At 49.5% G+C, this 20,860-nt stretch overlaps 1 protein-coding gene across 2 annotated transcripts; it reads left to right on the top strand.

Moving 5' to 3' along the window:
• The first annotated feature begins 710 nt into the window (after positions 1-710).
• Positions 711-19,558, top strand: Tesmin (testis expressed metallothionein like protein). 2 transcript variants are annotated; one of them, XM_028771214.1, is made up of 9 exons: positions 711-1,182; positions 3,729-3,890; positions 5,483-5,603; positions 7,642-7,715; positions 8,647-8,738; positions 14,093-14,183; positions 15,643-15,780; positions 16,571-16,746; positions 18,647-19,558. In XM_028771214.1, exons 1-9 carry the CDS (start codon positions 799-801, stop codon positions 18,837-18,839), a joined length of 1,431 nt encoding a protein of 476 aa, XP_028627047.1. In that variant the 5' UTR covers positions 711-798; the 3' UTR covers positions 18,840-19,558. The 2 variants fall into 2 exon arrangements, with proteins under 2 accessions (XP_028627047.1, XP_028627048.1); XM_028771215.1 differs by lacking the exon at positions 711-1,182 and adding an exon at positions 3,042-3,108.
• Positions 19,559-20,860: the final 1,302 nt, after the last annotated feature.

Below are 20,860 nucleotides of genomic sequence, written 5' to 3'. Positions count from 1 at the left end.
ACTTCCCAGTACCCATTAACTCAGTTTTGCCACACCCCTTGAGAGGTTGGACTGACCATTAGGGACCGTTAGAGAAAGGGGCGGGACCTTGTGAACAGGCGGGGCCTGGGTAGGGGTGGGTGTGGCCTCAGCTTGCTGAAAATAGTCTTGGACAGATGTCAAGCTGGGAGGCCCGCCTAGCACTGCTTCAAATTTCCTGGGATGTCAGTCATGCTTTTAACTCCAATTTTTGGGAGGCAGAGACAGGCAGAGTATCAGGCCAGCCTGGTCTACGTAAAGAGTTCTAGGCCAGCCAAGGCTACCTACTGAGATTCTGACTTAAAAACAAAAACAGGTGAAAGGGAGGGGTGAAGACGATGTAAGTACAGTACTCACTTATGAAATTCTCAAAGTTGAAAAACCAGCACCTTGGGAGCCTCAGTTTCCCCCACTGAGGGTAGGAGAGGTTGGCTGATACCCAGTCCCTCGAGCCTCCATCCAAGCATACAGAAAGGCTGCACTACAGGCCTTGCCCACCAACCACAGCCCAGCCCTCGTCCATCATGCTCAAGCCCCGCCCACCAAGAGCTAGAGCCCAACCTCCACGCCAAGGCCCCGCCCACCATAGGCTCCCACCTACCACAACCCAGACTCCTGTCATCTTGGCCGAGGCCACACCTACCACGGCCCAGGCCCCGCCCCGTTCAGTCAGAGACGGGCCCCGCCCCCTTCGCTAACGGTCAACGGTCGATCCAACCTCTCAGGAGCATAGCAAGCTGGGCGGCCGCGTCGTGTCGCTGTTCTCGGGTCCCTGTGGCCATGGAAGACGCGCTTCTCGGTGCCATGACTGGCCCCGAAGACGAGCTGGGCGCCGAGCTGTTCGGGTCAGAGCGTGCGTTCGCGGACGGGCTGGCGCTGAGCCCCGCGGGCGGTGCGGCCGATCGGAATGAGCTGCCCGTACTGGCGGACGCCTACCTGGGCGCCACCGAGCCGGGGGAGCCGCTGCTGCGTGCGCTCAGCCCCCCGCCGGGCGCTGAGGTACCGGCCACCCTGCTCGGCGACTTCCCAGGGCTGCCTGAGCTCCGCAGCTCAGACGACGCCGCTCCACCTCCCGCCTACAGCGTGCACGTGCTGTCGTCGTTACTTCCAGGCGCTCGTGGGCCCGCGCTGTTGCCGCTAAGCGCAGGAGTGCGCGTGATCCCAGTAAGCGCCGGCAGGGGGCGCCGTCGCGCCGCATCTCCACGTGCATACCCTGTGGGTTACTCCCAGGCCGCATGCTCTCAGGGGAGTTAGGGCGTCTCCGGGTGGCACAGGCACCACAAGGGTTACCTCTTGGGCACCCCACTTCCTTTCTGCCCAGCCTTTTCCCCTGCAGATGACAGTACCACGCTAGAAGTGTTTGTAACTATTGCCATCACAATAGGTGTTTGTATTGGACGTCTGTTTTGCATCATTACTGGCCTGTTGGACTTGTGTCTCCACTCTTCCCCACACTCCCCAGCAGGACTAGGGATGGAACCCAGGGCCTTTTTCATGTTCCACAGATAATCTTCAGCCTGGTAGTTTGGGGTTGAGGTGGGGGGTTGTTTTTTAGATACATGCTTGTTCACACCATTCATTATTGAGGATTTTATCAATTGATGATTTTCCCCACTCTGTAAAACAAGGGACGATTCTTTAAACCTGTGTACTAGAGTCTTGATGAAGCTTACTTCTCAGCCAGCTACTGTTCCTTGAAATTGCTATATATAGCTTAGAATGACCTTGAACCTCTGATTCTCCTGCCTCTACCTCCTAAGTGCTAGGATTACATGTGAGCCCTATCACACCTGTAAGCCCCACCACACCTGGTTCATACCAGGTGGGGATCAAACCCAGGGCCTACCTTCTGCTAGTCAAGCATTCTTCCAACTGAGCCACATCCCCAACTCCTCTACTCTCTTGCCAAAAGGAAGGAATCAACCTTTTAAAGGAAACTCAGCACATAGGTCAGCCCCCAGAACTCTGCTTGAGAAACAGGGTTCCTCATCCAGTCAAATGTGTCAGGTCTAGAGTAAGCCTTCATAGATTTTATTTTTTAAATCTTTGTGGAGATGACAGGAGCCTGGCTTTATACAGCAATAAGTCACTGCTAGTGGAGTTCAGGACCCAAAAAATCCTGTTCCCTGCTCAATTTACAGGGAAGGTGGGGCTCTAGCCTTCCCCTCAGGAACCTTCTAGCTCAGCCTCATCCCAAGGAAGAGGCCTCCTCCTGATTTCCAATATTCCAAATGCCAGCAATTCCATTTACCTTAAACAGGAGCTGGCCCAGCACCTTTTGCCGGGCCTAGCTCTCCTCTCCCCTCAAAGAGTGGAATAGGGAAGGGAATAAGCCAGTGTGGAAGACAAGTTCTCTTCTAATGTAATCCAGATTTAATTATTGGGTGACAAAACATTCTGTTTTTTAAATTTTTTTAAAGATTTTTTTATGTGTGAATTTATTTACATGTAGGTGCACTATGAGCACGCAGTGCTCAAGGAGGCCAGAAGAGGGTGCCAGATCCCCTGAAACAAATCACCCATCAGTTGTGAGCCACCACGTGGGTGCTGGGAACTGAACCCAGGTCCTCTGCAAGAGCAATAAGTGCTCTTAATCGATGAGCTGTCTTTGCAGTTACTCTTTGAACTTTTAGATTATTTCTTAATTCATCAATCCAAAAATAGATAAAGCATGGGTATATTTGTTGCTTAAACAATAGAATTGTTCTGTTTCTAGTCTAGTAACTCTTCAGAGTGAATTACTAGCACCCTTTTGTAGACCTTTGTTTTTGTTTTTTTGAGGCAGAGTCTCATGTAGCCAAGGCTGGTCCTAAACTCCGTGTACCAGCACATGCTCTTCACTCCTCCTCCTTTCCAACAAAGGCTAGGACCCCAGGCTCAGGCCAGCACTCCGGCTCTCTCTGCGGGAACCCTGCCCACACGTCTTCCTGTGGTTAGGACCAGTCTGGAGAAGTACTACTGCTGTAGTATAAACAGTTCTGATAGTTGCTGCTGCTGAAGAGGTCGGCAATTGTGTGTGGGTAGGGGAAGTCATTTCAGTGAGACTCCAGGAACTACTAGGAGGTTCCCAAGGCAGCAAGCAGGAAAAGTGTAAGTTTCCTGCATTTCCATAAAGTTTGAAATGTCCAAGTAAGGCTATCATTCAAAATCTAGCTGCACTTTCTTTTCTTCTAAGGTTTGGACCACTCAGGTCTGATGTAAGTTTTGTAACCTTTGGGACTTTTCAGCTTTTAAATCTCATTGCTTCTTAGTAAATGTAATTTTTGTCTCATTTATTTATTTTATAATTCAGTTTACTTATTTGTGTGTGGGTACATGCTCCACAGTGTACATGTAGAGGTTAGAGGACAATTTACAACAGTTGACTTTCTCTGTCATGTGTGTCCTGGAGTTCGAACTCAGTGCTCTTACCTACTGAACTGTCTTGCTAGTCTTATTTATTTCTTTTTGATGCAGGCTCTCAGTATATTTCTAACTCTTGTCCTCTTCACACCCTGGAACTGATGGCTGTCCTCAGAGGCCTCCATCCTGAGGCTGCTCAGATGGCTAATTCCCTTTATTTCTCAATGGAGAAAATGGTTCCAAGGGCTGAGGGCCAGAGCAGTCCTTGCTCTGCTGCTGACCCCGAGCTCAGACTTCAGTGTTCCATGTGCTGTCTATCGATCCAGCGCATGTCTCTGTATCCTCTAACATGACCACTGCTTTTCCAGGTGGAAATCAAAGAAGCAGGTGCCAGTGTGCCAGGGAGCAGCCCTGAAGATGCAGCAGCTTTCCAGGCCTCTCTGGCTCAGGAATCCTGCTGCAAGTTCCCATCATCCCAGGAGACAGAGGAGGCCTCCAGCTGCCCTCGGAAGAAAGACTCCAGCCCCATGGTAACTATTAGAAAAAAAAAAGCATCACTCAGCCAGTCAAGGATCCCTGCCTGCCGCTATTGCTCGGTTCCTAAATCCGCACTCTTTGTCTGTCTACAAAGCGGGAGAGTATACTTGAGCCTACCCCCCCAAGATTCTCATCCCTGTCCCTCAGAAAATCAAATGAGGATTGGGACACTGCTGCACCCCATGGGGGAGCCACCATAAGTATGCTGTCTGCTGTCTGTGTAGAGGGTTAGGAATTGAGGTGGGGACACTCCAGAAACAGCCCTAGGATTTGGAGTGGTGGTTTCTCCAAGGCTGTGTTTCTACAGCTTCAGGGCGTAGGCCCAACCTTTCTGGGGACTGTACCTGTGTGATATCATTTCCTTATCTTAGCCCTGCAGGCACTCCTTCATAGCCTGTCCTAGATAACAGATGCCTCACGGTTGTCTCAGCCCTAGGCGTGTGGTGTGTTGCTCTTCTGGAACTGCTCTGGAGACAGAATCACCAGCACTTCAGCCCAGCTGGGGCTACACAAGCAGCACAGCCTTAGAGCCTTCAGCTGCTCCAGATAAGGCTTCCCCAGAAACACCTGAAATAATGTCCTTCTGAAATCTGTCTTGGGGTGCAAACACCCATCTGTGCCCAATCCTTATTTAGACCCCCAGGTTCTTCTGGCAGAGCTTTCCCAGGGCGTTCAAGAAACCAGAGGACAAAGGATTCTGACTCTTTCCACACCGTAGGGTGACAGACACCTCCCATCTCTTCCTGGGCTGTGGAGCCCAGAGCTTGGCATCACTTTAGGCTGTTCACAGTTTGGTGCATGCCTCTAGGTGGCTACATAGTCCTCTGAATGTAGCTATGCAGGCCACTGGCCTCTTCCAGTGTCAGAATGACTTGAGCGTTTTTCCCTGGAACCTGCATTTCTTCTACTAGCAGGTTCATGGTGTTGTTCAGATGACTTCTGTCCTTTGTATCTATTTCAGTTCTCCTGACACAGTCTCCACACCACACACCCTGGACTCCATCAGTGCCTGGAGTGCTGGCTCTGATGGGCAGATATACCTGGCTTGCTGAGGATGAGTGCTCAAACCCACGTGGGTCTGACAGAGTTAGTCAGGCCCCATAAGCTCAACATGGTTTCTTAGGAGTTTCTAGTCACTAACTTCATCTTAACTGTATTTATAGGAAATTAAAGAACAGGCATAAAAAATCCACAAAATCACCTGTTAAATAATAGCCTGGCTTTGCAGCTGGGAAGAACACATAGCAAATTACAGTTAATTCTACAGATGTGCTTAGCCCCCAGGGGTCTCAGAGGTGGGAAATTGAGGTTCAGAGGATAGGCAGATCCCTGTCCACTAGGTTGTGGACGTGAGGAAGAAATCTCAGTCCATACCCAAGTCCTTCAGAGGATGCAGTAGCAACCTATGAGTATGTGGAAATGTCCCAGGAATACCTGGGGTTGGGGAGCAGCAGTTAGTGTGGAGGAAGGCATGGAGGGCACACCCACCTTCTTCCCCCAATTTAAGCCCTAGAGAAAGTCTTCTCAGATTTCATTCTGTTCCTGCTCTGAACTGGAGTCATCTGCCCTCTTCATGTCATTTCAGGTGATTTGTCAGCTGAAAGGAGGTGCGCAGATGCTCTGCATAGACAACTGTGGCACGAGGGAGCTCAAAGCACTCCATTTGCTTCCTCAGTACGATGACCAGAGCAGCTTCCCACAGTCAGGTACCACAGGGCAAAAGCTGCTCTGGGTCACTCCCATTGGAGGTGGTGAGGAATGGGGCAGCAAATGAGCCTGTTAGGCTCCTGTCCAAGAGTATGAGGAGAGAGGAGGAAGCTCTGTCAGTAGCTGGCTAGCCAGCCCAGGCTACTTGGTGAGTTCAGACCAGTGAGAGACCCTGCCTAAAAAAAGAAAGAAAAGATAGATGTCTACTGAAGAACGTCACAAAAGGTTGTTCTACACAACACACACACACACACACACACAGGCCAATGGTGTATTAAATGAGTGCTTAAGCAAACCTGGGCAATAGCAGTCAGAGTAGAATGAAACAGCCAACCACAGCCTAATATTTCCACATAATGTTAAGCAACTCTCTTGTCTGGCTTCCTCTACTGCCTTGCCTTCTAGTGACAGTTCTCATCAGTCTGGCTCTGCTTTGTCCCTCTAGGCAGGGGCAGATGTGGCTTGCCTGAAACATTATTAGCCTATCCAATGGCTCAAGGCCTGGCTGTTCAAATGTGCTCTAAATTAATTGGCATTTTAATATGAACAGTTTGTGTGATCAATAAGAGTGGTCCCTCTGTTTTACCCTCAGGAGTTCCAAGCTGGCTCTCCAGTGACCTGTTTGACAGTCACTTAGCCAGCTCCTCACACTGACATGAAAATTGACAAATGACCCCAAAGGGCCTGATCTACACTTCAAAGCTGATGAGTGCTTAGTGAAAGAGTAAATGATGTCTTGGGCCTGTCTAACCAAGTCCCTGCCTTGGCCTTTGCAGTGAGCCTCTCTGTGTAAACCATAGGGGCTCATGCTGCTGTGATGGGAGGTAACCTTCCAACAGTGTCAGGCTAATGTCAAGGTCAACCAGATTGGAGCTGAGGACAAAAAAGAAGAGTAACACTCTGTCTCCATCCTCCCTCCTTGATGTCTTTATGCAGGGGCTGGACCTAACCTCTAGGGTTCCTCTAGTGCTGATCATCCTGGGATCCTCATATCTATCTCCCCACGTCCAAGCTGCACCTACGATGCTTAGTGGACAGGGAGGTGTATTTTCTCATGCCTAAGTCCTGATCCCTAGAGAGCCACAGAAGGTCCTTCAGTTCAGTGTCCCTGTGGAGGAATTGAGGCTCTTTCTCAGTTGTTACTTCCTGCTACTTGTAGCACATCTATGGTCCCCAGTCTTTTTCTTACTGAAAGGATCCAGAGGCCCAGAGCAGGAAGTAGGTGTATACTGGAGGGCTCCAGGGAGGAAGAGGAGGATACACCAGGTCTCCAGGGATGTTACCTGTTGGAGCCTTTGGACCAAGTACAAGTGGCTTCATCTAGAGAGTTTAGAAAGCATTGATAGCCTAAAAAGTTGGGGCAATGCAAGAAAAGCAGATGCAGAGATTGAAAGTCCTGGATGTGATATCCAACAGTTGTTGCTAGGCTTTCATTGAAAATGGAATATGCTTTAAGGTGTTCAGGGAATTTGCTAGGTCGTGTAAGGGTACCTTACACAGTTTTAGAAGCTGAGTGCTAGCAGCTTTCAGTATAGTAGACCTCTATGATGCTCAGACCAAGCAGCTTTATGATGAAAAACAGAGCAAAAAATAAAAGTTTAAAAAGTACACTGACCCAAAAGGGACTATAGAAAACTCACAAAACCCAGAAAGGGTGGCACCTCCCTGTGCCACCAAGGACTACATGCACAGTGAAGTGAGCTCCCAACTTTATAAGACCCTGCCTAAAACAAGGAGCTAGAGAAATGGCTTAGTAGTCAAGAGCGTTTGCTGTTCATCTGGAGGCCCCAGCTCCCAACATGCACTTCACATGGCTCACAAACTGCCTGGAACCCCTGATCCAAGGGAGGGAACACCTTCTGCCTCTGTGGGTATCTCCACACACATGACATATACCTAACCACACGTGTGCATGTGCACATAAAGAAAATTAAAAACAAAAGGACTAAGGTCAGGGTAAGTTTAAATAGCCTCGCCCGTGGTAGACCTATACCTTTTAGTGTCTGCTGTCAGCTAATGTCAGGTGTTTTCCTACAGAACTCCCTAAGCCAATGACAACTTTAGTGGGAAGACTTCTGCCAGTACCAGCAAAGTTAAACCTCATCACACAGGTGAGCCATTAGTACAGAAGCAGACTTTCCATCGCCTCCTGGCATGCCCATCGCTGCACTTGTCTCCTCAGGTTATGTAGTTAACGGTGAGAGGCAGGCCTCATGACCTGTATCTGTAATCTCAACAGCTGGGAAGTGAGGGTGGGAGGCTCAGGAGTTCACGGTCATCCTCATCTGTATAACAAGTTCAAGATCAGCCTGAGTCACATAGAGCCCTTCTTAACACTATCAAAATCAGTAGTGAAGCGTTTACTGAGTATCTGTCCTTTCACACCTGTGTCAGACCTTGGATGGAAGACTAGAAATAGGGACATGAGGCTGTGGGAAAGACAAGAGTCACAGCATTAGCCAGAAATCCCTTATGTCCCCATTGCTGGCCCTCTGCCTGAACAAATGCTAAGTCAGAGAGATGTGCTAGCAATGATGCGGAAAGGGAATAGAGGACAGCCTCCTGAGTGTTGCAGCAGTGATTTTTCTGGGAGGGGGTCAGGGTAGACAAGGTGTGGATAGAGGAGTTCAGATGCCAAGTCTGAAAAAGAAACAAGTGTTTGCCAGTGAGACTTAGATGTCCAAGTCTCTTTTGAGAACATAATAGTTTAGGAATGCTTCCAGTTTGTGGACATTTGTAACTGATTGTATTTTCAACTGCTGGTTTGGAGACACAAAGTGTTTCATGATAGTGTCTCCCTAAGTGACAGCTGTATGCAGTGCTCCCTAGCTTGTCCCTGGCCTTAGACCCTTCTCCACCCTGACTGTTCTCTCCATCCCCATGATCAGTGAGACTTTGTACCCTTGGGGCCCTGGGCATGAGAATAACCTACACGATGGTCTCAGCCTGTGGGCTCAGTCTCAGTGGACTGCCGAGGTCATAAGGCCTGGCCATGCGATTGTGACACTCTAAAGAGACCGCTCTTGCCTTTGCCTCCATCAGGTTGATAATGGAGCTCTCCCATCGGCTGTCAATGGGGCTGCATTTCCCTCCGGACCTGCTCTGCAAGGGCCACCCAAAATAGCTCTGGCTGGGTAAGGATTAAAATCGGAGGCCACTACCTTTGATGCAAACATCTAAGATGCTGCTGTGTAAGCTTTACTTCCTGCTGCACTGTAAAATTAACTGAAACATCAGTAGCCATCCTGCCCCACCGCCGGAGCAGGGCCGCTGGCCTTCCTATGTGCACGTTAGTAGTAGGCCCTGGCTTTCCCTCCACTCCTTGCTGCCCCTTGTGTGCTCCATGATCCCCTGGCTATAGCTCTTTCTTGGTGTGCACTTGGGTGGGTAGTGCCACACTGGCTCCTCTTGGCTGTTATCAGTGCAGGTCACATAGTGGCAGCTGCTTATGTGGACAGTCAGGGGTTGCAGCGCTGCCGCTATGTCCCTGGCACACTCTCTGTGGCAGATGTCCCACAATCTCAGGTAGGCATGAGGGACACTTAGCCAGGTCCATTTCGTCCATTTTAATGCTGTGTGTAAGCTGCAACTGGTTAAACTGAGCACTCTGGTAGGAACTCTTGGGTCACCATGTATTGGCTATGCTCTCTGAGCCTGTGCTGTTATTGGCAAGCCTGCGACAAGGGGCTGGAGACAGGCAGGAGAGAAGTCCGATGGTCTCTGGATACAGACAGTGTTCCATCCTCGTGTTAGGCTCAAGTTGGTGGAAACTGAAGCTTTGGTTGTAGCACATTTGGAGCAATGCCATACATAGTTGTTGGCTGATGATTTTCCTTAAATGTTCTAGAATGAGGCAGGATGGGTTCTTGCTTTCCTCTGTGAGTATAGTATACCTGGACTGGTGGCATTCTCGTTGATGATCCTGTGGTGGCTGTTTATACTGGAGGAAGAAACAAGATGACTTCCGCAGCTTGTAGCTGCTGCTGATAGCATCAAGGCTGTGCAGGGGATCTGGGGGTATCACAGGCCATGTGAAAGGCTCACCACACCTTTGTTGTGACACCACCCCATGCACTGTCATGTCCAGAACCTAGTAGCAGATGCTGGCTCACAGTCATAGCACTGCGTGGGTATAGTTTCCAAAGGAGCAATATCTCTGCAGCAGTTTCTCCTTTTCTCCTGATTACCGCTCTGTATTAGCCTTTCTTTCACATGCTGTCTTAATTTTTTTTTAAATAAAATTCTGCAGGACCCCAAAACTTTCCTTCTCATAGAGAATGCACCAGGAAACACCTGAGCTTTGAGCTTATTGTTCTGCTGTGGAAATGACCCAACCCGGAGTCACTCCACTGAGCCAACCCTGCAGGTATCCTGACTGGAGTCTGGGTATGGTGTGAAGACCTGGGCCTGGTAGCTTCAATATGGAAATTCCCAATCTGAATCAACCCACCATCCCCTCCTCTTCACATGCTCCTCAGCCCTCTTAATAACGTCATAGTTAACCAGATCTGAGAGATCAGATGGAAACTGTCACTCATAATTGTCCCTGATAAAGGACAGAGAAGCAGTTCACTGGAGCCTGGAGGGTAAATGTGTGGCTTGGCCAGTCCCAGAGCCTGGTGCTGACTGGCTAACTTATCTACCTTTTGTTAACTGTATTCTAGAACTCCTTGAGATAACTCTTGTTGATTGGCTTTAGCTCTCAGATCACCTGTCAGGTAATGGATGTGAATCCTGCCCCATGGGTATTGCTGTCGTTGTTATGATGAGATTAGCTGGTAGTTGGCATCTCCAGAGGTGTGTTTCATTTGTGGTACCCTGCAGAGGTGAGATTATCCAGATCTTGGCAGGCCGTTTGGCCTCACTAGGACAGTAGTTAGACACTGTCAGAGCCACAGAATCCTTTCCCAGTAATTTCAAGCCCAGGGGATGGTTTGCTTCTCCTATGCTCCATTTATTCCCAAGGGCCTGTCTCTGCTCACAGTGTGCATCAAGACATCCTTTCAGCCATAGGAAACCCCTGCCAGGGCTGGGGAGAAGGCTGTGGTCAGTCTTGTGCAAGCATAAAGATGTGATGTGAGTTCCATTCCTGAACCCCACATAACACGCCAGGGCATGGTTGTGTTTTCTGAGGGTGAGAATAGTAGTATCTCTGGGTCTTTCTGGCCAGACTGGCAAGCTCTAGAGCAATAGGAGACCCTGTCCAAAAAAAGGGGGGGGGCTGGAGAAATGGCTCAGTGGTTAAGAACACTTGCAGTTCTTGCATGTGGGTTCTATTCCCAGGACCCACACCAGGCAGATCACAACTGCCTGTAACTCTAGTTCCAGAGGATGTGATGCTGTCTTCTGGCTCCCACAGGTACCGCATGCACATGATACACATAATCTACACTTAGTACACACACATACACATCAAATGCTTAAAAAAATAATGTGGAGCACAGTAAAGGAAGACACACAGACTAGCTGGTCAGTGAGGTCAGTGAGGCCAGGGATTCACTCGTCCCCACCTCCCCTGTGCCAGGATAATAGGCATATGGCAGCATACCCAGCTTTTTGTGTGGGATCTGGGATTGAAACTCAGGTCCACATGCTTGGATGACAAGCACTTCCCCTACTGAGCCATCTCCAGCCCTGTCTGTGGCTCTTTGATGCTTACTTTGTAGTGTTCAGATTTGGTGGGAAATCCCATTTAGAGGAACAGAGGCCTAAGCAGGTCAGAGGTGGAGCCTTGGGAAGACTGCAAAGTAGTAGGCGGCTGTGGGAACCACCCCCGCTGGACCTGACCCCGATGTGTTTAGAGCACGTATCAGTGGCTGCTGCCTGTCAGCTTCTAGAGCTCATTCTCTTTGTATTGTATTTTTATTGTATTTATGTATTTCATTTTATTTTATTTTTAGCTTTGTTTTAGCTTTGTTTGGCTTTGTTGTGGCATTTTCATACACATAACACTGTTGTTACTCTTTGCCACTGCTCTCCTCTGTCCCCCACTTCCCTCTTGGTGGTCCCCTTCTGCTTTCATGCATCTTTCCTCTCTCACGATCACCATCTACTATGTATGCATATAAACACACAGGAGTCTTTTTCCAGACCAACCATTCGCAGACATTTTCCTTTTTAATCCTTGTAGAGTAACTCTGAGCTCATGGGACACAAAGTCTAAAGAGCCATGTAACTGCACCAAATCACTGATCTGAAATTAAATGCTTTCCTTCCAAGATAAGGGTCCTGGTTTGTTTGGTGTCCTCTGCCTCTTCTGTGATGTGGCATTCTCAACACCCTGTCTCTAAAGGCCTGATGATTGACATGATCCATATTGAAATTTTCTCTAAATAATTCTGTCCCCAGGATGCAGAGCCTCCTTCCCAGAAGTCTCAGGCCAGGGAAAGGGGTGGGGAATCAAGGCAAGCTGTACAGTGAACATGGGCTGACACTGATGGCTGCACCTCCATGATCGTTTTACTGCAGATCTCCTGCTGAGGGAAGTCCACCATGGGACAAGGACAGGAGTGGTTTCTACACTTTTACCCAGAGCAAAACTGAAAGCACTGCTGGAGGCTGGGTATGGGGCTTGCAGGCAGAGCCCAGTACTTGGGAGATTGAGACAGGGTTGTCACAATTTTGAGGATAGCTTGGGTTACAGAGTTGGTTTGAGGCCAGCACAGGTTATAAGTGAGGTGCTTCTTTTACAAAATAATACTGAAAGTTGGTGTTGACTGCAAACATTGGAGTGAGTCTGGCTTGATGTGGAGCTCTCAAGGCTGGAACCTTAAAAGTGAAGGTGAGGGTGAGGACAGAAGGTTGGTGAGCACAGCTACAGATAGGATGTGAGGTGAGGTCAAGGAGTGGACTGTAAGGGAGGCCTGAGTTCCTTATAAATATGCTATCGCAGTGCTTTGTTTCATAATGTTCTTAGGGCTGCCTCCTCGTGTGAGGCTCGCTTCTGTGGCAGCAGTTTTGATGAGCAGTCATGCCAACCCCAATAATCTTTCTCCCATCATTTCACAGAGCAAGGAGGGGCCTCTCACTGGGCCAAGGGCATTTTCCTTGATGGGACACACTCTGAAATTGGAGCCAGTTTGTACAACAACAGTAAATAGTTTGCAGAGCAGGTTTTTTGGTTTGGTTTGGTTTGGTTTGGTTTGGTTTGGTTTGGTTTGGTTTGGTTTGGTTTGGTTTGGTTTGGTTTGGCTTGGTTTTGGAAAATTTGAAACAGGGTCTCTCTGTAGCCATGTCTGTTCTGGAACTCACCACATAGATCATGCTGGCCTAGAACCCAGAGATCCACCTGCCTCTGCCTCAAAGTACTGGGAGTGTCACACCTAGCAGTGTTTTGAGACAGTCGCATGCAGCTCAAGCAGGCCTTGAACTCCTAATCATCCTGCCTTGCTCTCCGGAGAGTTGGGGTGACAGGCCTGTACTCCCTCTTCTTTCCCATGTTAGAAGACTGGGTCATTTAGAGTCTGGAGCTCACAGCACTGGCATCCAAGGCTTGTCTGTCTGAATTGGTCTGAATCACTGTTGCTTTCTTGAGTTTCTGCTCACCTGGTCACCTTGTGTCCTGTGGCTGCATTTTCCTGTGGCGTTTATCAGTGAAGACTTTAGGTGAAGGAATTATTTGTGGTTTGGCATGAGGATGAACTTCCTCTAGGGTGTGTCTTCACTTCCCCTGGGGCTGTAGTTCCCAAGTTGGACAATAAAAAGTTTCAACCAGTAAGGTTTGCTGCCTCTGGAGGAAACGTGGCACAGGGCATCCCAGGTATGTCCTTGAATATTATTTTTACGTCTCCATAATAACCAGAGCAAGATGACCAGGAAACATTGCCATCAGCCACCCTGGAGCAATGTAGACCTAGAGGTGGCAGCTGTCATGCACCATTCAGTCAAGCAAGTTTCATGCACCATTCGGTGTTCACTGATACTTCACTGACAAAAAGGAACACAGCATTCAAGTGGTAGTGGCTGTCCATGAAGCTTCCCAGGCAACAATGGTTGCAGATTGATGGCAGAGGTTGCCTATACCTTGTACCATAATCCCTAAATGATCATGGTGCAGGAGCCTGAGACACTGAGAGTGCCATGCTCAGTCCCCTGCTGCCACTGATGTTGCTGTGCCAACTTGACTTGATGGGTCAGGGCTGTTTGGCAGAGGGGAGCAGAGCTGTCCAGAAGAAGCTGTGGTGACAGCTTGGTAGAAATAGCTGTGTCTACTCCCTGCTCTGCCAGGGAGAATGAGGAGAGCAGAGAGCTGAGGAGCAATGATGGGCATGTCTTCCAGGAAATGGTGTTGCTTCAAACTGCCTGTGAAAGCCAGTGGCTTTACTTGTTTGTCTCTCTTCTGTGTTAGTAGTTAGAAAACGTTACCCCTGCTTCAAATCCTGATTTTCATATAAAAAGTCCAAAGGGGACCCCTAAACTAAGTCACTGTCGTTATCTGCATGCTCTCACCTCAGGCTGCCTGTGCATGTCTCTGCGCTCTCCCTCACAGGTACTGTGACTGCTTCTCCAGCGGGGACTTCTGCAACAGCTGCAGCTGCAACAACCTGCGCCATGAGCTCAAGCGCTTCAAAGCCATTAAGGTAATGCACTGGGCAGGGCTTTACAATGTCGTCTGTGAATGGTCTCCAGAGTCCAATTCAAGCCGAAGCATAGACAGGCACAGTGACCAGGGCAGTAGTGAGACCCAGCAGTCTGGGCCACTTCAGAGTCTGGGAAGCTCTGACTCGAGCATAACTTCTCTCTACTCTAGATTCATAACTATGGTAGCACTGTGCCCTGTCGGCAGGGACACTGTATCACCTGAGGATGGGAAGCTCTTGGTTAGGCCTCACAGACTTTAAACTTTCATTCCTTTAGTTTTAGGTGCAAGGATATCTAAGCTTTCTCCAGTCAGCGGCAGGCTGATTGCAGAAGACTGCTGCATCTATGCCTTCCTGTGGGTCCAAGGACCAGGACGTGGGAGGGGTAGCTAGGCTGGGCCTGGCAACTTCTCCAGGGAGACACTTCCAAGGCCCTCAAGAGCCATCAGCTAAGGCTGGAGGGTACCCTGTTCATGGAACAGAAAAGACCCTGAGCCTCGGTCAGTCTGTCTTTTATCCCCGCCTTAGAACTATTTCCCCCTCTTGAGTTGTAGTATATCACTTGGAAGTGTCTTATCAATTCAGACATGGCTAGACCCGGAGGACAAAAGAGCCTGGCCATGGCCCTGAGCTTCACAGCAGTTGATTGTTCTTTTTATGTAGCAGTGAGTGCGATCTGTTAGTGTGAGATTAGGACTCTCATGTGCCAGGGATGGGAACATGGCTTGATAAAGCTGATACTCTGAGAAATGATTAGCAGATTCTCTGACAGCTAAATCTTTGCCTAGATGTCACCAACATGCATCTCCCTAACACATAGCCAGTGGAAGCTGGAGGAAATCCAAGCAAGTTTCTAGCAGCTTCGTTCACAATAAACAAAACCTGCCATAAGCCAACAGCCCATCAGTGATGCGATGGAGCATCTGCCAGCTAGGTGAATACAGAATGCCACACACCATAGGGAAAGACTAGTGATCCCTTCCAGTGGAAAGAGTTACGTTGGCCTCACCCTTGTTCTGGGCCATGTACACACTGTCTACCCGACACCCCTACAGTTTTAAGCTCCCAAGTTTGCCAACAGGATGAAATGAAAGACAGTATGCATCAGAGAGAAAGACGGCTGGGTGCTGGTGTGACCTATTATGCCATGACCTCACCTGCCTCAGGCAAAGGTGCAAGGCATACTGGGAGGGCACCCTGGCTTTCTGTACATGCTCTATTCTCTACAGTACATATCTTGGGCTTTCAAATGCAGAGAAAGGGCTCAATGCTTCTAGAACCCAGCCACTATCACAGTTTTGTGTGAGGTGAGGCATATTTGCACAGAAGCCTCGAGGCCTCTGGCATGTCTGAGGCCTAGCCCCCTCAGTGGTTCCCCTGCATGGCCTTCCCTTGCACAGAGCAGAGCCTTGCTTCTGACTCCCATGCATCTCTTGATGGTTCTCATGTTCTCTCTTAGGCGTGTCTTGATAGAAACCCTGAAGCTTTCCAACCAAAAATGGGGAAAGGCCGGCTGGGAGCTGCTAAGCTTCGACACAGCAAAGGGTGCAACTGTAAGCGCTCAGGCTGCCTGAAGAACTACTGTGAGTGCTATGAGGCAAGTGACAGCTTCCTGGAACAAGCAGACACATCCAAGTAGCTTTGTTGTTAGAAGACATTTGCTGTAGTGTAAAAAGGGGTGCGCAATACCTGTCCATCCTTCCCCATGTGATAATAGGTGCTGTCAACTTGGCAGGGTCTAGAGCCACTGGGAAACAGGCTTCTAAGGGATGCCATGGTCAGACTTAACTGTCATCTCGGCAGGGTCTAGAGTCACCTAGGAAACAGGCCTCTGGCCATGCTCTGGCGATTGTCTTGAGGTAGAAGGAAAGCCTGCCCACTAGGGACAGCACCATTCCTAGCTTCATTCCTGGACTGCAAGCAGAGAGACAGCAGCATTCACCACTCTCTGCTTCCTGATTGTGGATCCCAGCTGCTTCAAGCTCCTGTCTTCTTGACTTCCTCTCCATGCTGGATTGTAGCCTTGATCTGTGTGCTGAGGTGAACCACTTCTCCTCTGAGTTGCTTTTGTTCAGGGTATTTTATCAGAGCATCAGGAAACAAAACTAACTAAGACACTATTTTGTTTTTATAGGCAGGTCTCATGTGGTTCAGGCTGGCCTGGAACATCCCTAGCCAAGGATGCTGACCTTGAATCTATGATTCTCCTGCCTCCACCTCTAGAGCACTTGGATTAGGGCCATTCACTAATGCTGCCATTTCTGCTCCCTTCCCTAGTGAACAGCCTCTAGTGTTAATCTGAACTAATCTGACCAAGCAGATATGAGTGCAGGGTAGCTTGTCGGGGGAACTCTGATTTCATCAAGGCATTTTTTTTTTATCATCAGGCCAAAATCATGTGTTCTTCCATTTGCAAATGCATTGCTTGCAAAAACTATGAAGAAAGTCCAGAGCGAAAAATGCTGATGAGCACACCCCACTACATGGAGCCTGGGGACTTTGAGAGCAGCCACCATCTGTCCCCAGCCAAGTTCTCAGGACCTCCAAAACTGAGAAAAAATAGGTAGGTTCTCTGAACAGTTAGGTGGAGTGATCCTGAGGGAGGCTTAGAAACCACATGTGCACCAGCTGGACCTGTAGGGCTACAGGGGACAAGGGGGGGGGACAGGAAGATGAAAGCCCAGTGTGCAAGGTGGCTACTGTGGTTAAGGTGTAGCCCACTCTATAATCATGAGGGCCTGAGTTCAAATCCTAGCTCCCATATAAAAAGTCAGACTTGATGCCCTATGCCAGTGATCCCAGTACTAGGGATGGAAACAGGATCCCTGGGGCTCACTGGGCTAGCCAGGTAAGCCAATTGAAGAGTTCCAGGTCAATGAATCCTTAAAAATATGGTGGACCATCTGGGGAAAACACTCAATGGTATAGCCTTGCTTTGCAAGCCTGAGAGAGAAGCATGGGTGAGTGGGCAGGAGCTCGTAATCCCAATGCATGGGGTGCAAAGGCTCAATTATATATATTCATCTCAAAATATTAGGTAGAAGAGCAATCAAGGAGACACTCAGTGTCAACCTCTAGCCTTCACACACTTGCATGCAATTACACACAGCCATACACAGGCATCATACACCACGCATGTGCACACAAGCACACACACACCCAAAACTTAACAACCAAAGGAAGAACACTTCTTTAAGTGTCATGCAGTTAGTCATTCAGATGTCACAAATGAACCAACTTCATTCTGAAAAGCCAAACCCAGGCTTATTCAGTTAGAGATGTGAGAAGTGCTCCCACCAAGCCTGCGTCCTCCGTGATGCCTTCCCCATCCTGGGGCCAGCCTTCTCTGAGGTCGTTTGAGTGTGAGCCCTGCTCATAGCTGGCTGGGTAAGCATCCTTGTTCCAGAGCTCAGAGAGGAAATGCCAAGTCCTAAAAAGTCCAGGCCAGACTTTTTTGGGGTTCTCAGGGTGAGATGTCCTCATGTTATGCCCACAGGTGTAACAAGAGAGTCTCAGAGCCACATGGTACTTTGCAGTTCCTGATGTCCTGCAAATAGGACAAGCAGACCCTCACCCTGGCTGTAACACCACCAGTTCTCATCTGCTGACTTATGCAGGGTGCTAAAGGCATCTGTACAGTGAGAGTCCTACATTGCCAAGCCTTGTGGGACCTGTGGGTTTGCTACCGAAGCACATGAACCTCTGGGTCTGCCAATGGCCTTACACTGAGACAGTTAGACTCTGAAGGTGATGAAGGGGTCCCTGTGCTGCTCCCCGGAGCCCAGCCTCATGCTTTCTTCTATTTAGTTATTTACTTCTAGTGTGCTAAGATGGCATCTCTCCCTCTAGCCCAAACTGGGTCACAGGCATGGGCCAGTGGGCTCTGCTCAAATAAAACCCGTTTTATTAGCAGAAAGGGACATACATAGCTTCTTTTCCTCCCCCAGCATTTTCACATGTGTATAAAATGTGTTGTGATCATAGTTCCCCCTCTTGCTCACTCTTCCCTGACTCTACCCCTCTGATCCCTCTTCCAAACTAGCTGTCCTCCTCCTCTCTGTTTTTTTTTCTTTTTCCTCCTTTTTGTGTTTGTGTGTATGTGCACATGTGACATTTTATGTTTAATTAGGGCCTCTCATCTGTGCACGGGGTAGTTATTTACTGGGGCATGGCATGAGCAGTTTACCAGTGGCTACACCCCTGAAGAAAATGTTCCTTTACCCCAGCAGCCATTAGCTACAAATCATCCCTCAGAGAGGGCTGAGGCTTTGTGAGCCTCTCCCCCATCCATTCTGGGCTGTGGAAAGATCCAGTCCTGCAGAGATCTTCTGAGAAGTTTCCTGGGCCTTGAGGGGGAGGTGATATAGGTGACCTCTCTACAGGCCATTGACTCTTGAACTAGAGTGGTTAGGTGCCGCTCTGCTGAATGAAGAAGGTGCTGAGTGGCTGTGTCTCTTCCCCAGGCAGGCCTTCTCCTGTATCTCCTGGGAAGTAGTGGAGGCCACATGTGCCTGCCTGCTGGCCCAGGGGGAGGAGGCAGAGCAGGAGCGCTGCTCCCCAAGCTTGGCTGAGCAGATGGTCCTGGAGGAGTTTGGAAGGTGCCTGTCGCAGATTCTCCACATCGAGTTCAAGTCCAAGGGGCTGAAAATTGAGTAGAGTGCAAGCTGGTAAAGGGGAATGCCTGTGGCAAGCCTCAGCCCTGGGGAGTCTGCACCGAGGAAGCTGGTGCGGAGGGAGGAGCAGGAGGCCCCGCATCATGGCCAGGTCAGCTGTGAGGTCTGAGTGATCTGCGTGGTATTGGCCAGCCTATTCAAGGCATCCTAAAGTGCAAGCAAGCAGAGCTGCCCTGGGGATGGACACTGGCCCTCTTGTCCCTGGGGAGGCCTTCTAGGGACCCCCTATCCTGCATAAGAAGAGGGTGGCTTTCTGCTTGTTGTTATATGCTTGCTTTTCAAATCGCTTAGTACCTCCATTCAAGTTGTTATGAGCCGGCTGTTATGAGCCGGCTTCAAGAGAGCTAGTCTCCACAGGTGGACTCTGCCCAAGTCACATACAGGTCAGGTGGCCAGCAGGGGTCTACCAGGCCAGGCCTATGACAGGAGATGTGGGAGGGGGGTCAGGTTGGAGCTGGGTTTGTTTGGGTTTTTGTTTTTCTGTATTTCTGCTTGAAGTGGGAAAACTTGTCTCCTGTCCAAATCCTCTTCTCCATAATTACTGCTGCACTGTCGCCTGCAGACCAGTCACAGTGACCTCAGACATCAGCAGGTGAGGTGGGACATTATGCCCACACTTTGTGTTTTGTTATGAGAGTAAGCCTTTCCAGAGTCCCAGTTGGAACTAGGTTAGTAGCTGAAAATATATTTGTCTTAATACCCACTCTGGACTCCATGGAGACCATCCTTTCTGGAGTCTATGGGAAACGTTCATGAGTCCAGTGGCACTGCCACCTCATCACCTGGAGAGGGTTAGGAAACCTGGACACTGACAGGACTGTGTTGGAGGCTGTGAGAAGTCAGGAGCTCACTGAGAAGGAAAGGACTGGAGATGGCTCCGCAGTAAAGTGCCTGTAGCACAAGCCTGAGGACCAGAGTGTAACCCAGAGTCTGTGTTACAGATGACACCCTACCCTCGCCCCCATAGCCCAAACAAACAACAGAAAAACAAAGGAACAGACACAGACTTGTGATCCCAGTGCTGGTGAAGTAGAGGCGATCCCCGGGACTCACTGGCATAGCCTTATTGGCAAATTGAGGTGGAAGAAAGCCTAGCTCAAGAGACAAGGTGGACAGCTCCTGTATACATGTGCCTGTGCACTGACACACATGAACAAACACACCAGGAAGCAAAGATCTAGACAAGTTGGAAGTTGGTAAGGGGTGACTGGACAGCTGTGCACTGCTGATCCAGAGGCTGGGTTGCCATGGCAGTGGCTGCAGGAACTCCTGGAGCCCTGGTGTCAATGGCCTTGCTGAAGTCTAGAGATTAGGAGGCTCTGATGAGCTGGTTAGCTCCCTAGAACTAGAGTGACAGCTTTCTATTAGGGTTCCCCCACCACTGAAGCCAGGGAGAAGGAAGGCTGCCACTTAACAAGGTAGCCCTGACAGATCCCTGGACTGTGTGCCAGACGTTGGGAGGGACAGGTTGGAGGGCTGAGTTGAGATAAGGCTGGCCTAGTTGCTAGCCTAGAGAATTGGGGATGGAAAAACATGATGCTTATGCCCTAGACAAGAGGGAGCAAGGCTAGAAGGGTGCCACATAGGGTAGGCTTCTGGCTGGGGGGCTGACTGGAACAGCCAAGGTGCCATCCTTCTGGGGACTCTTTTTGAAGCACAGTATGGCCTCCAGATCTGCCTTGACACTCAGCAGGGCCCAGTAATCTGTATTCTGTAAACCTCGGGGTCCAGATGCCTGCTCAAGTCATAGTTAAGAAGTGTGGAAGGAAGAGTAAGGGGACCTGGAGAAATGACTCAGTGGATAAGAACCCTTGCTTCTCTTCCAGAGGGCATGAGGGTGTTTCCTAGCACCCATGTTGGGTAACTCCTGACCACCTGTAGATCCAGCTCCAGGATTCCTGAAGCCTGCACACACATGCACACACATGCACACACATGCACACGGCTCCCTCCTTTAGGGACTTTAAAGAAGAGTAAAGAGTAGGAAGGGGGCCGAGTGGTTTA

This window comes from Grammomys surdaster, unplaced genomic scaffold (assembly GCF_004785775.1).
Source record: "Grammomys surdaster isolate TR1022 unplaced genomic scaffold, NIH_TR_1.0 205, whole genome shotgun sequence".
Classification (NCBI taxonomy): Eukaryota; Metazoa; Chordata; class Mammalia; order Rodentia; family Muridae; genus Grammomys; species Grammomys surdaster.
This window is presented reverse-complemented; position numbering and strand designations above follow the sequence as displayed.